We start from the raw sequence: 16,685 nt of genomic DNA on the forward strand, positions 1-16,685 counted from the left end.
ATTCTGAAGATGTAAAAAATTAGATATTTTATCATTTTCAACCTACAAAATGTTTAACAATTTTTTTCAGCATGCAGGCGGAAGTCACATTAAAGTTTTAAATAAAGAATTTAAAGAACTCTTAAAATTCAAAGTATTAGGAGAAAGTAGGGCAAATGAGAATACGACGCGATTGGTGCGCAAATTCAACATACAGTTTATAAAAATTAAACATAAATATGTTTAGCTTGTTTAAAAAACTCGAACATTTTGGCCACATTTGGTATCATTTTCAGCGATACAAATAGTTTCAAAATTGATACTCAGCAATACAAATAGTTTAAAAATTGATTGAATCTGTTATACTCCTGCATAACAGGCGAGTCCTCGCTCAATCCTTCAACGTGGTTCCATGCCAGTGATGATTTCAAAAAGAAATCTAAGAAGCATTGATTCAATCACGTAAAGTTGTTAACAATGCCAAAGTTATGATATAAAAATAAATAGCGAGAACATAAAGATACAAATAATATAAATAAAAAAAAAGGTTTAAGGCTTACAAATATGTGAAATACAGAAATTGATGAATAATGATATACTTAAAGCTCATATAAGCTAAGGTTTTATAATTTACTAAGAATGCCAACATAAACATGATTTAAATAATCAGTGCCAGATTGGAAATTTAAATTATTTTGTAATTTTATAAAAATTATTTCATGTGATGTTTGATGTTATTCAGACTCATGAAGTCATGGATTAAACAACAAAATATTATTATGAAAAAATAAAGTCAGAATCCTTAAATTTTATATCTTCCATAATATTATTCCACATCTAAATTTTTTTATATACGAATTTAAGATTTGAAAAGCACATTTTTATATTAAAATTACTTAAGTTGGAATTGAATGATGTTTATAGGACTGTCAGTCATTCTCAACATCAAATCTTACATCTTGTGAGAGATCCCACAAAAACTCTCGCTAGTAATGTTTATATTTTACTCACGAGATGGTGAATCAAGAATTTATTATTAATTATATTGATTATAGAATCATTGATTATAGAAAGATTTATTGCTCGGAAACTTGCCGAGGTCTTATGAAGTAATTAAGGATCATGAATCTGAGTATCTTTTGAGAATCATTATCTTATCTATATTGACAGTCCATTATATTTTTCGGCTGTTTTTCTTCATAACATTATGCACAATAACAATTAAAATTGCTAATAAAGTGAAAGACAGCTTTGAAGTAGCTCATAAGTTATCTGATATGCATATCGACATAAATTACTGTTTAATCTCTTTAGATTTCGCTCTTTACAAATGTACCGATTGATGTGCCGATTAATATTGAACAGCATTTATAATGATGGTTGAATATTTCAAGGGGTTGTAACATTCCCAAGGAGAAATTTGTAATTGCTTGAATCTGTAATTAGTTTTTAAACTCAATTTCAATTAGTTTTAAACTCAACTTTTTTCTTATTTAATGATAATATTATACAAACGAACTGTTGGTTTACCTATCTTCTCTATCTCTAGTGATTGCAGATTTAGTTTTGCAGGATTTGGAGATTAGAGCTTTAGAAATTTTGAAATTCTCAATTCCGTTTTATGTCAGATATATAGACGATATTACCACAGCTGTATCTTCGAATATGACTAATAAGATTCTTAATATTTTTAATTCATTTTATCCGAGATTTCAATTTATTATTGAGATTAGTGACAAGTCTTTCCTTGATGTTTCAACAATTCTAACAACAATAACTTTCTAAAATTTGATTGGTTTCATAAACTCACTTTTCGGGGAATATCTTAACTATTTGTCTTCATATCTAGTTTTGCAAAAGAGAGGAATTATTGTTAGAATGGTTGACAGAACTTTCTTTTGTCACATCTGAAATTTTCATTACAGGAATATCAATTTTATTATCGAGACGTTATTAAATATTGACTATCCCCTGGATTTCATTTTTAAGATAATTAATTTACGTTTAAAATCATTTTATTACAAACAAACTTTGAAACAGAATGAAGTTACCAGTTCTATGACTAAGATGAATGACAATCTTGAATTGCCATCTCTTATTATTAATCGGAAAAATTTAGGAATATCACGAGTGATTAAACGTTAGATTAGCATTTTACAGTAAACTTTCTTAGCAAACTGAGTAAATTTATGATTGATAAAAAGCTTTTAAGAGCCGACGCAGGGTGTAGTGCAAACATAAATTTTAAACTAATATGTGATAAACCGGTTTTGACCGGTTAGAGTCTCTATAATTATCGTTAAAATTGAAGTACCATAAAATAAAGAATTAACTTGGTGAGATTTCTACATTACAATACACGATACATGAGATTATGGAATTATTAGGTGTAATAAAAAGAAATCCATTATTTTTCCAATAGATGGATTTCTTTTTACTACACCTAATATTTGGTACAAAAATTATTTGGTCGTCAGATGTGCATAAATATTTAACGTGAGTTGACAGATCGCATCCATCCAATTTCCACGTAATTATGTCCATTAAACTTCTAAATTTACTGTAGTGATTTTTAAGTAATTAGAATTGAATCATAGTGTAAATGATGCAATACATAGTTAAACACTTACATGAATCTCATGGATGGACGCGTCTTGCGTTGTTCTTGACAGTAGTCATGATTCAAATGAGAACATATGCCAAGACAATAATAAATAAATAAACCCTAAACGATTTTGGTCTAAGAGTGGGAAGCGTCAAGTCTTTGAAATTAAAGAAACATATAAGGATCTAAAAATTCTGTGTATAGAAAAATAAAAAATTTTTTACATTCAAACTATTTTTGTTTATGAATCGTTTCTGATAGTAGTCATTTATTTAAAATATTTCCTTTGTCCAAAATTTTTATATTATCCCAGTAAAATTCATGTGATATTTGCAATCTGTTTTCAGTAATCACCGAGTGAAATGTTCCAATTTATGTGATTTCTATGCTTGTTAATTTTAGTTTTTAGCATCCTGCCCGTTTGGCACACGTATGATGCATCGCAATTCTTACAATCTGTTCGGTATACTATATCAGTATACCGAAGACATTCACGAATGTTTGTTTTCATGTACTTTTATAAATTTATCTAACTTGTTTAAATGTATGCCATACGTATCGTGGAGTTACCCTTAAATAAGTTCTTAATTTTTTCTGACAAGGAAAGAGATCCAACTGTGCATTAAACTACCAAATTTACTATATATTTACTTATTTATTATAGTGATTATTAAATAATTAAAGAGAGTTTGAATTATAGTGTAAATGATACAATACATGAATACATACATAGTTAAGCACTTACATAAATCTCATGGATGGACGTGGGCTCGAAACACAGTGTAGGAAAACCCATGGAAAATCCAATAGATGTGATTTTAGTGCCATCACGCCTTGCAGGAAAAGTTGGATTGTCACGTGATCACAAGTCACACGTATCTATCTACTATATATATATATATATATATATATATATATATATATATATATATATACTATTACATATATACATACATACGTGTGACCTGTAATCTCGTGACAATCAATACTTCCAATTTTTCCTGCAAAGCATTGGCATTAAAATGGCATTAAAATCATATCTGCTGGATTTTCTATGGGTTTTCCTATACCGTTTCGATCTCGAGTTTGATCTCCTTATTACTCCGTGGCTTTAGTAATATTTTTCGCAATAATTAAATAAACCCTAAACGATAACTCTCATCTAAGAATGAAAAGTGTTCGATCTTAATGAGTTTTTAGTATGTTATTCTCCAGACAAGAATAAACGACATGTTTTTTTATACGTGCCCATATGCACTTTTAAGAGATGAAACACTCTTCAGAAAAAAAAATCGGTTTTTCTTTTTCGAAACGGGTTAAAACTCTAAGAGACAGAAAAAAATATTTGAAATGATAATTACATGGTTTGAAGAGTATTTCATAATAAAAAAAGAAAAAATTTTTTAATTTTTTTTTATTTATTTATTCTCCCACTTTTTTAAAACTTTGATTTCTTTTTATAATAAAAAGAAAGATTATTTTAAGACGAATTCAATCATGTGTGATAAAGTTATTTTCCAAAGTATCATTTTTGAGAAATAATTAAAAACACCTCTATACGTCATCCGTCCTCCTTCACACAGCACGTTCATGATGCTATGTATTTTCACATAATAGGAAGTAATGATGTAAATATATTTACTTCTGGAACTCTGCGAACGTCTAGTCATAGAAATTTTTATCGTACGGCTAGACTACACTTACGTGACGTCTGGATGAGAACATAGTGTCAAGATCGAAAGTGTGTATTATGTAATTGTAAGACAAAAAGTATAGAATACATGTCGCACTTATATGAATTACATTTGTTTTACATACAAATTGAATTAATATCTTACAAAATCGTATTTCTTTAGTGCTTTAATTTAAAACCAACAAGAAAAATTAGATCAGAAAAAAGAATTATAGATGAGAAATGATTGAACGTAATAAAAGAGGAGAGAATATATGGGGTACATAATGAGTAGCAGTATAAAACGCTGTAGCTACATGAATATGGTCAGTACAATGTAATCGTATTAGTAACATCGTGTTCCAGTGTATCAGTTGCTACGATTTTGTGAGTATATATTTAAAAAATTTAATATTTATATTTCTCGTATATTTTTATTTTCAGCTTGTAAATATAATATATATTATATGAAATTCTTATTTGTCGTATTTTTTATCGTTATTTATCGTTTTTTTTTACAGTACTGAACAGAAAAGTCTTTTGTTATTATTTTTGTGGGAAAACTTTTAACAGTTATCATATATTGCATACAAACGTTTATATCGCATGTATTATTGAATTTCTCACGGAGAAGAAAGATTTAAAAAGGTACAATAAATATTATACAATATATACTTGTCATTTTAAAACTAATTGTAAATAAAAATTTATCTTTAATACAATAATACAGTTTAAATAATATAGTTTAAATACATAATGAAGCGTTACTATTATTTTGATACAATTATAATTTATCGAGAGAGAAATGAAAGAGAAAATAAAAAATGTACTACAAGGAATGTACGAGGATCAATTTGAAATTAAGCAGGAAGAATCCGTTGATTTCGAAGATTCTTTTGATATTCCAGAAGCAGAATTAATTGAAGAAGAAGATCATTATTTCTGAAATTAATTCATTAAATGAATATACACAGTGCACTCAAACAGTTCCGGGACTACCGCGCGCTAAAATCGGGAAGTGGCGCTATCTCTGCTCCAACGCGCGAACTACTTTCCGCCGACTTCTGGCTAGCTACTGTTAAAATTTCAAACAGCTCGATTCAGTAGCGAGTTTTGGCTGATAGAGTAAAGCTGTGATTTTTTGTCGCGTCACAATTTTAATTATGGAGCAGAGAGCCGCCATCAAATTTTGTTTTAAATTGAAGAAAACTCCAAGTGAAACCCTCGAATTGTTACAAACCGCGTATGGAAATGAATGTCTTAGTCGTAGTAAAGTGTTCGAGTGGTATGCGCGTTTCAAAGCCATCAAAGAAAATCAAGACCATGTTGATCACGTTTTTTGACACTCAGGGCATCATCCATAGAGAATTTGTGCCTCCAGGGCAAAAAGTGGATGCGGTCTTCTATAAAAGTGTCCTGGAACGATTATTGGCACGGATACGGCGCGTGCGGCCCAACCAGTACAAATCCGGAGACTGGTTCTTGCTTCATGACAATGCGCCCGCGCACACCGCGATTTTGGTAGCGCAGTTTCTAGCCAAACGGAAGGTGACTGTCATCACCCATCCCCCCTATTCTCCGGACCTCGCCCCGGCAGACTTTTTCTTGTTTCCCAAGCTAAAGAACGCTATGAAAGGGGGCCGTTTTGACGATGTTCCAGACATTCAACGCAATGTGATGCGTATTATGAACTCCATACCAGCTGAGCAGTTTAAACGCGCCTTCCGACACCTCTACGAACGTTCAAAAATTTGTGTGGAAAGAGAAGGCCTATATGTAGAAAACTAATAAATATCTTTTGATTATCTCGTTTTTTCTCTGTTTTAAAAAATAGTCCCGGAACTTTTTGAATGCACTGTGTATATAATAGTTCCACATCTTAACATTCAGACCGTATTGGCGCTTCGTATTTAAAATAATGTATTTAACATAAACGGTCTTATTTCCAATCTTATTGAAGAAGAAGAGTTGAATAAACAAGAACAAGAGAACAACGAAAAGAAAAATCGTATAATGTTAAAGAAATGGTATGTGAAAATGAGATATAAAATCGAATATAAAAGGAGAGCCGTAGAATTTTGGAAACCTGATGTTACAACAAAGCCAAAGTTGCTTAACACAGTAAAACATAAATTTCGGAAAGTAACATCACTACATCAGTTACGAAGATGGAAAAAACAGATAAACAGTGGTGGAAGTAGATAAGTTAAAGGAAATTTTATCATACGCATTAGAAAAATTCCGAGAAGGTCTGGAAAAAGGAATAACTATTCATGATATCTCGATATTATTACTCGATGGGTCCTCAAAGCGCAAGAAAATATAAACGTTACAGAATTTACAGTTTAATCTTGACGGAAAAGATGAAGAAAATTTAAAAGTCTACACAGAATTGTATCCTGAAAAATCACAAAATTTATAACAAAAAAAAACTATTCAATCAAAAGAGCATCTAGTAGCAGAAGGTAATAGATTTGTTGAGATTAAATATATATTAAATATTATATAACTCGTTATGGATTTGAAAATATTATATATATAATTCTGATTAAAGCGAATTTCAATTAGAATTACATGCTGGCCGTTTATTAGCAATTAAAGACACAAAAAAGATGGAATGTACGATATAGTCAGTTTCAGCAACTATACATAGCTATCATTCAACCAACAATTTCAGGCGATGGTAGATTATTATTTCCTCTTTTTAGTTCTAAAAGAACCGATTGGAACAATCGGTCCGAGAGTAGAAGAAACAATGTTTAGGGAAAATAATATTTATGTTTTAGCTTCCGAATCTGGTTATTAATGCATTATTTTGAGATTTGGTTAAGAGAAGTTTTTTTTTCCAAACGTTGGTCCTAAATCAATTTTATTACTGGATTCATGGACTGGCCGTTGCCCTAATGTAGTTGCAAGAAATAGATCTATATCCATACAAGATTTTATTCTTCTAACTATAGCAACAGAAACAACGGGTCAAAGACAACCGTTAGATGTGTACGGTTTTCGTTTATGTGGAAGAATTTTATAAAATATTTTTTAGATATTATCATAGATAATAGATTTTTAGATTTGAAAGTTAAATTTTATACGATGACATTTTATGACTGTGCGATTTTATTGTGTAAACAATTATTTTGATTTTTTTTATTTCTGATTATTATTATGTATATTGAAAAAGGATGTATAATGAAATTTACTTATATTTGTTAAAAATTAAATATAATTTCGTTATTAAGATCCTGCGTTTGTGATGTATGGCCTTTAATTTGAATATTTTTTAATTAATAACCATTTAATCTCTATATTGGAATGTTACGTCAAACCCTTGAAAAGTTTTAAATTTAAGATTCGATTGGAAAGAGAAGGAACGAAATGATGAGGCTAGGAAGGACACTTAGACTTTTGTCTTGCAGGTATCCGCACAAAGGCGAGTACCCCGAGTTGAACGCATCATTTTTTTTTGTCGCTTCGAATATGGGTCCCGCAAGGACGCTATAACACTTGTTTCTAACGAGCGATACGATCTTCGGTCCAAATTTTGAGCCAAGGATCTAATCCCGAGTCTTACTCATTGTCCCTTCCGAACGATTTAATGATTTACTCGAATTTTCTTATTTCCTTTTTTTTTCAATCCCATTTCTTTTTTATTACTTAAACGTGCGTTCTCTCATCTAGACAGTATTTGTCAAAATTTTATAATCGACAATCTAGAAAAGAAACAAAAAATTAAAAGCTACGCTTGTCATCCTGCATTTATTTTATCATTTCCTGTTATTGACGAGAAAATGCCCTTCAACTTGCTCTTACGCGTTTAGAAATATCAGTTTTTATTTATACAGGATCCCTGATCCGCATTTAGATTTTCTATTTACTAAAACCGATCATGTTTAAACAGAATTTTCTCTACATAATTTGTAAATTTTTTCCCGTGGATCAGGCGATTCTGGATATTCATGTTTTTGCTAATCTTTCCAATATCGCTGGGAAGGTTTCAAACGACACGTTTCTTGAATATTGTCACGCTCGCCGATCGTTGACTGTTAACGCTCGAGTTTTTGTTCGCGCTTTATCCTAACGATTATTTTGTCGAATGTTCGCGAAACGAAGAAATTATGGAATCCATTGGACGTAACAGGAAGTTAAACTTCATTCGAGATATTCTATCTTAAAATTCGTTAACAACAATCGTTAACACATTTTCAATTTTCTTCGCCATGATTTCAAAATTTATTTAAATATGCCTGGTACAAAAACGGTTATATATAGATATTAAACCAGAAGAATTTGAAATTCTTGTAGATTTTTGTTTCAAAAAACGTTCAAAAAAAGCAACATGTGATATTTGCGATATTACTTGTGCATGATATGCAAAAAATTTCTTTGCATATCGCATTTTTTGTCACAATCATCATCTTTGTTATCAGTTTAAATCATAAAATTTACATTAATCTAATTTACTTTATTTATTTATGTTATCTTATATGATTACGAGGGTCGTTTGAAAAGTTTTGAGCCTCAACATGGCGCTAAAACCATTCTGGTACTACAATTATACATGTTTTGCAAGATATCTGTGAAAATTATAGCCATTTTGGTCACTCAATTGTTGTTTAACAGTCACTTGTGCTAGTCGATATAGTGTTTTTGTAAAAAATCAAATATTGACGATCGTCATAACAAAAATTTACGAATTAATTAACTACCCACCGTAGTAGATGATCTATATATATATGAAGCCATGGGGGAACCGCGGAGTGAGGGGCCCGGGGGAAAACTGGGCGAGAGGGATATTGTGGTGCGGGGGGGCAGCCAATGAGCGAGCTGCTTTGTCCTCCCACCACCTCTCGTAGTTTTCCTCCCTGGCCCCCGTCCCCACGGGCGCATGTGTGTGTGAGCTTGTGACGTCACGACGTGACGCAACGCGACGACGATCCCGCGAGCTCGAGAGCAGACGAGCGACTGAGGGAGTTCGCGCATTTTTCTTCCCGCGTGCGCTGTCGCTCTCGCTCGCACCAACGCCCATGTTCGCTCGCTCTCGCTCGCAGAAGATTTGATCTCTCACGATGGATGCGTAGAAAATTTTGTTTCTCACTCGCATCGACGGATGCGTATTAGAAAATTTGATCTCTCACGACGGATCCGCTTTCACTCACACTTATGTCATGTATTTTTTTCGCGATGACACCTTATTACGTTCGATTGTACCACCGTTCCTCATACACACTTTTACTGTCGTGTTTTTTTAATTGTTAGTTTAATAAAAAAAAATAGCAAAATAAGAATCTAACGTTTTATCTCAATTTTCTTTTATGCAGTTATTTGCGTATTTATGGATTCCTGTTAGATACCACATCCTTAAAGATACGATAAGAATCCATTGTCCCTTTTTCCGTTATGCAGTTTTGTCTCCTTGATAGATACCACAAAGATGTGATAAGACATTATTGCATCCTCTTTCGGATGCGTTCTCTCTCGCATGACGTTGTTTCAATTTTCATAAGGGTGCCTATTTATTGCAGTTTTGTATCCTTAATAGAAATCACATCCGTTAACATGTCCGATGGACAATAGTATATAAATGCGTATGGGCGAGGCTTTTTTTCGTCATACATACTTTTTGGTGATTTCGAACGTTATATTTGTGTATTACGATGGAGTCTCAAAGTAAAGAGGTCGAAGAGCTACCGACGAGATCCACTGAGAAATCGTTTGAACAACTATTAGATGAGAAAGAGGAAGACGTTCGATGAAACATTTATGGGTTCTATCGATTAAATACATTAGACGTGGATTACGAATACGTTTATCAAAAATTTGCGAATGATGATTGGATGCATACAGACCTATATGGTAAATCAGCGAAAAATAGACCCGAATACGATACGTATGAGGGAGGCAAAGACAATGAAAGATGCATTAATATCATTTTTGGACGCGTTGAAAACGAGAGGTTTGCTAAATTCTATATATTCTAAGGAAGAGATGAATCGTTTCTTCTCTACCTCCGAGAGAAAAGTGTTGCGTCATTTGTTTATCATGACGGAAGATTTCATGATGAGAAATACATTCTTCGAATGGTTGCACGATCTGAAGGAGTTTGTTAGATGTCACATGACGACACTTCTTGATGCACCGAACATCGATTGTGAGATTTTTACATCGTCAATAGAATTGACATCTGGAGGTATGGACGCGCTTTTTGCTTCAACCTCGAAACAGCAAACCGATGGAATGTCCCAATTATTATTACAAAATTATTACAAAATTGGAAAATGGTCATTGGTACACCGTGAACTTCGGAAGGACAGACTGGACATTAGTTAATTCGCATAGATGTGTATGATATTCACGATATTAAAAATAAGGAAAAACGTCAATGGTGGAAATATGCAAAATTGAGAACACAATTTTTCACAATTTTTTTTTGATATTTTCCCCCAGAGATCGTAAGCAGCAAATGGTGAATCGGCTTTTGGATTGTGTAGCTGACGATATGAGGAAAGATCTATCATTAACGAAGGAAAAGAAAAAGTTTAGTAAAAAAATATAGGAGAGAGGAAAAGACGTTCTGCATATGATATTCACACGTTATATTTTTATCACATATTATATTTACTTACGCATATCCTATTTTATCATATATTATATAGTTATCTCACTTTTACGTGCGATTGTTCCTTCACACCGAGAGAGCACACACATTCTCTGCAGGACATGATAAAAGAGAGACGCATCGCACGATTATCTCATTGGTTTGGTTTAATCGTTGTGGTGACATATCTTGATGTTCAACGTTATGGTGTCAACATCGTTGATTTGCAAGGTAGTTATTATCTCTTGTAATATAGTTCTTATCTCTTGTTTATTTTTACAAATATGTGTATTATTTGTATGTTTTTTTGTTAAGGATTGTCGTGAGTGAGCGATTCGTTGTGAAGGAGGTAGCAGTTTTGAAGAATGGAAGCGAGTTGATACATTACATCTTTACATGCCTGATGCCATGGCGTTTCCTGACGAAAGCTGAGCAGTCGCACGCCTCATGATTGATGACACATCATCACGGATTGCGGTGGAACGACGGGATGGTACCATATCGTATGGCGCAGCGTCTGATCACTGAAGCTGTCAGTGGAGAAAGTGAGGCAATCATTTATGTGAAGGGACTCGAAAAACAAGGGTGATTAGTGGACATTCTGAACAATGACGACGAATTATTGATCGATGTCGAAACGATCGATGTGCATTACGAGATTAAATCGCTTGAAAATTTAGATGCTACCAATACTATCATTTCGATGTGGAAGACACAGTAAATGTTGCGCGTTACAGAATGTATTAAAACCATTTAATCAGTGGATGGGATTTCAAAGCAAGTAATACGTGTTTCTTTATATATATATATATACACACACACACACACACACACATACACACACACACACACACACACACACTCGATGTATGTGCTTATTATAGTATGCATTTTATTAAAATTAAAAGAAAAATTTACACATGTAACGGAAAGAAATCCATTATTCATGTCCTGTGTGCATATATATTCGTATATCGTTCAAAAGTTCAAATTTCGTAATTTGTTTTAAAGTAACGGAAAACTCAATATCCTCAAGATTCAACACAGTAGTATAATCCGGATACGATGATTTCCTATTCACACTTTTAGATACAGAGCGGCGATCACCGATCAAGCGAAAGACAATGCATTGTCCATCGAACGCACATTGATTATCGCTTTCTTCAGCATAATTTCTCGCGGCAGCTCCATCCAACATCCCGCATGCATAGGATTATATTTGTTAACATTTACAATCAGATTCAATATACGTGATAGCGCCCATCCACTATCACGTTCCTGAAATTCCTCCAGTGCTGCTGAAGTATCATCTATCACGTGTTTATCGTACCACTCTCGCAGATCGGATGTGTCAAAAAGCTCGTAATTTTTCGTAGTAATACTCTTAACAGATCTCTTAGCATCCGCGACGAACTCATCGTTGAATATTGTATTCACTTTCAAACAAATATGTCTCTGAAGATTATTGTGTATCCGATCGAGAACGATATCTCTCGCATCATCGAGAAACTGTCGAGGTTCGATGTAATTTGAATTCAACACCACTCAATACGCGATCGTTAAAAGCTGTTTCGATCTCCAACTACGAAAATCCCCTCTTTTGCGATTCGACATAGCCAGAGCCCACATGTTCAAAACGTTGTCGTAAAACATTTCTCAAACCTTCCAATCGTGCTAGTCGAGCGATCGATGCGTTTACAATTCCGGTAGATGTTCGTCGACGTTTACTGTTTCGACACGTCTCCCGCAAGAAATCGAGACACTTGTCGCATTTTTGCTCCCATACTCGATACATGTCCGCCGTATCGATGCTCGTCGCACATTGATGAAAAAGATCCTCCACCTTCTCATCCATCTCTTTCTCTATATATTAAAAAAATCACTATCCTTGCTTACACGCACGTGAACCAGAGCGTTTTACCGCAACTATCTATAGGTATGTCGAATTTAATTTTTTCATACATCCTTCCTATATCATCGATTTTTCGCACACCTTTCATAGCTGCGTTCTCATACCTTTTCGCGCGATCGTCAACAAGAACTATCGCGCTTTTCATCCATAAAATCTCTCGCGAACAGTGATTTTTAATCTCTCTCCGTAAATGATGTGTAGCTAAATTCCAACACCTCTTCTCCTTTATACAAGATGTAACCAACGTAGGACTCGATACCATACGCTCGTAACAATACACATCGCTATCTGTATCTGAAAACACGCTTAACGGATCGCTGTCCGTACTTTCGTTCGGACTGTTATCGCTATCGCTTGACATATTAAGCATTCAAAAATCACTGTGAGAAGAACTTTACCCCGTATGCATTTATATATCGTTCCTTCGTCGGAAACATCAAAAATCATAACTCCATCTTTTACAAAGAATATACATATTAAAACATGAACATCCTATCCATTCAAAGAATGTTGTATCTTCACACACACACATACGAGGTCTGTTCAAAAAGTATCGCGAATTTTGAATTTCCGCGGGTTACGTATATTCGATTTTCGATTTTTTTGTGGCGTTTATGTTGATACTCATGTCTCTCACTTATGACAAGTTCGGCCATTTTGAATGTTCAGTTAATTTTTGACAGCTGCTTTGCTTGCACGTGTTTTGGCTCGTCTTCGATTTTTGCCTATTTCAAAAAATGGATCAAAGAATCTGTATCAAATTTTGTGTGAAAAACAAAATTAAATGCGCGGACGCATTCCGAATGTTGACTGTGGCATATGGTGAAGCTACCTTGGACCGAAGCAACGTTTATCGGTGGTACAAAATGTTCTCAGAGGGCCGAGAAGATGTGAACGACGAAGAGCGTGTCGGACGCCCGAGCACGTCAACAACAGACGAAAATATTGATGAAGTGAAGAAAATAGTATTGGCCAATCGTCGAATCACCGTTAGAGAAGTTGCTGAGGACCTAAACATATCGATTGGCTCATGCCATTCGATTTTTACCAATGATTTGGGCATGAGAGCGGGTCGCCGCGAAATTCGTACCAAAATTGTTCAATTTCGACCAAAAACAGCATCGCATTAACATTGCTAAGGAGCTGTTGGACTCTGTCCGCGACGACCTAAATGTGCTCCAGAGGGTCATAACTGGTGACGAATTATGGGTTTATGGTTATGACGTGGAAACCAAAGCTCAATCATCCCAATGGAAGCTGCCGCACGAGCTAAGACCGAAAAAAGCGCGCCAAGTTCGGTCGAATGTGAAGAGTTTGCTTACAGTTTTCTTCGATTGCAAGGGCGTGGTGCATCATGAGTTCTTGCCACAGGGTAGAACGGTCAATAAGGAATATTACCTACAAATTATGCGCAATTTGCGCGAAGTAATCCGCCAAAAACGCCCGGATTTGTGGAAGAACAAAAATTGGCTTTTGCATCATGATAACGCCCCTGCTCACACATCGTTGCTTGTGCGCGAATTTTTGGCCAAAAACAACACACTAATGATGCTGCAGCCACCGTATTCCCCAGATCTGGCCCCCTGTGACTTTTTCTTGTTCCCGAAACTGAAGAGGCCCATGAAAGGACGACGCTACGCTACGATTGAGGAGATAAAGACGACATCGAAGGAGGAGCTGAACAAGATCACAAAAAATGATTTTTTGAAGTGCTTCGAGGATTGGAAAAAACGTTGGCACAAGTGTATAATATCTGATGGGGATTACTTTGAAGGGGACAAAATAGATATTCATGAATAAATAAATAATTTTTGAAAAAACAAAATTCGCGATAGTTTTTGAACAGACCTCGTATCTATCAACGTATTTAGCGAGCGAGGGGTGGGAAAAAAGACGATGGTAATATAATCGTTCCTCTTCGTCTTACCAAAGAGAAGAAAGAGAAACATGTAAATCTGTTGTACCTGCAAGAGTCAAGACGCGACAACGAAAACGTTATCGGTCATTTCACATGGATTAAAAATCTGTTATGATTAATAGGTTCGCAATTGAGTAAGAATACAAAGCAGAAGTATTTGTGTGATAGGTAGGTATACTAATTGTTTTTTGTGTATATATATATGTATATATATATATATATATATATATATATATACTACTGTGGGCAAAAAGTATCGATAATTTCAAATTTAAATTTCCCGGGGTTTCCGATAGGGACAACCGAATTTATTTTGAAGTTGGCAATTCTGTCAGTGACAGCTGCGCCAAGGTACACGTCAAAATAGTCATTAGTGTTTGAGATAAGCGTCTGTTTGTAAGCACGTAAAAAGTGATTTGTCGTTTTTTGAAATGTCTGAAATTATGGAACAACGAAGTGCGATAAAATTTTGTGTCCGGAATGGAATTTCTGCAGCCGAAACGTTGAGAATGTGTCAGAAGGCGTACGGTGATGGCGCTTTGTCACAAGCAAGAGTTTTTGTATGGCACAGAATGTTTAAAGAGGGCCGAGAGAGCGTTCAAGACGAGCCACGTGCCGGACGGCCATCCACATCAACTGATGTGATTCACGTCCAAAAAATCCGAGATTTGGTGCTCGAAAATCGTCGATTGACTGTCCGAGACCTTACTGATCTTGTTGGCATATCGGAAGGATCAGTCAAAACCATTTTGAGCGACCATTTGGGCCTCTGAAAAGTGAAAGCGCGATTGGTGCCAAAATCACTCAATTTTTTGGAAAAACAACGACGCGTTGATGTGTCTGAAACGATGCTTTCCGACTATCAAAACCGAATGAAAAACATCATAACTGGAGATGAGAGTTGGATTTACGCATACGATCCGGAAACTGCCGACCAATCAGCCGAATACCGTGTCAAAGGTGAGCCGAAACCAAAAAAATCGCGCCAAAACAAGTCGAAAATCAAGGTGATGCTGACAGTTTTCTTCGACTATCGTGGTGTGGTTCATTTTGAATATCTTCCGACCGGCCAAACTGTCAACAGCCAATACTATTTGGGTGTTATGCGTCGTTTGCGTGATGCCGTGCGCCGAAAAAGACCAGAATTGTGGGCCGACAACTCTTGGCTCCTTCACCACGATAATGCGCCGTCGCACACATCACTCGTAGTTCGTCCACCATTTCGCCAAAAACTCAACTCATATCATTCCACAACCACCGTATTCGCCTGACTTAGCACCATCTGACTTCTGGCTGTTCTCAAAACTCAAAAGGCCACTCCGTGGACACCGTTTCGAGACGATTGAAGAGATAAAAGAAAAAACGACGAGTGAGCTGCGGGCCATACCTACAGACGACTATGCGGCATGTTTCGAAAATTGGAAAAAGCGTTGGCACAGTTGCATTGCAACCGGGGGGGACTACTTTGAGAGGGATGATACGAATGTGGATGAATAAATAAAGAATTTTTGAAAAACAAACAAATTATCGATACTTTTTGCCCACAGTAGTATATATACAGGGTGTCCCATTTTAATTGCCCACCCCAAATATTTCGAAAACTACACATCCTAGAAGAAAAAGTTTTAGACAAAAGTTGTAGGGTTTCGAGGGGGGCATCCAACAGTGACTTTGACCATGACCGTTACCATGGTCGTCAAGGTCATTTCAAGGTCAAGTCAAAATTTTCAAATGGAACGCCCCTTTTTTCACACCGCAATTGGAAATAGGAAGAAATTTTACGTCCGAATATAACCTTGACCGTGACCTCAATGTCAAGATCATGTCAAGATGAAATCCAAACATCTTGAAAACTATGTGCTCTTGCAAAAATGTTCGACACCAAAATTGTGAGGTTCGGCGGGGGTTACTTAATGACCATGATCATGACCTTCAAGGTCATTTCAAGGAATTAGAAAGAGGAGGAAATTTTACGGGTCTGAATTTTGTGTGATCATAAAAGCA

General features: G+C 35.0%; 1 protein-coding gene and 1 pseudogene across 7 annotated transcripts in view; both read left to right on the forward strand.

Annotated features, from left to right (window-relative positions):
- The window catches only part of conu (Rho GTPase-activating protein conundrum), a 77,478-nt gene that overhangs the window by 36,990 nt on the left and 23,803 nt on the right, over positions 1-16,685 (forward strand). Inside the window, exons 11-12 of one of the 7 annotated variants that reach the window (XR_015548365.1) lie at positions 4,202-4,325; positions 4,441-4,486. The exons of 3 other annotated variants lie outside the window; for them this stretch is intronic. Coding sequence is in view for 3 of the 4 variants with exons in the window: in XM_087416368.1 (XP_087272494.1) it covers positions 71-101 (31 nt within the window). In the remaining variant the exon portion in view is untranslated. Of the gene's footprint in view, positions 1-70; positions 2,881-4,201; positions 4,487-16,685 lie in introns of those variants that run through there. 3 more of the 7 variants (XM_087416368.1, XM_087416370.1, XM_087416369.1) reach the window with 3 other exon arrangements.
- On the forward strand, positions 4,931-7,991 carry LOC147906540 (uncharacterized; annotated as a pseudogene).

This window comes from Acromyrmex echinatior, unplaced genomic scaffold (genome assembly GCF_024713525.1).
Source record: "Acromyrmex echinatior isolate Ae372 unplaced genomic scaffold, ASM2471352v2 Scaffold21, whole genome shotgun sequence".
Classification (NCBI taxonomy): domain Eukaryota; kingdom Metazoa; phylum Arthropoda; class Insecta; order Hymenoptera; family Formicidae; genus Acromyrmex; species Acromyrmex echinatior.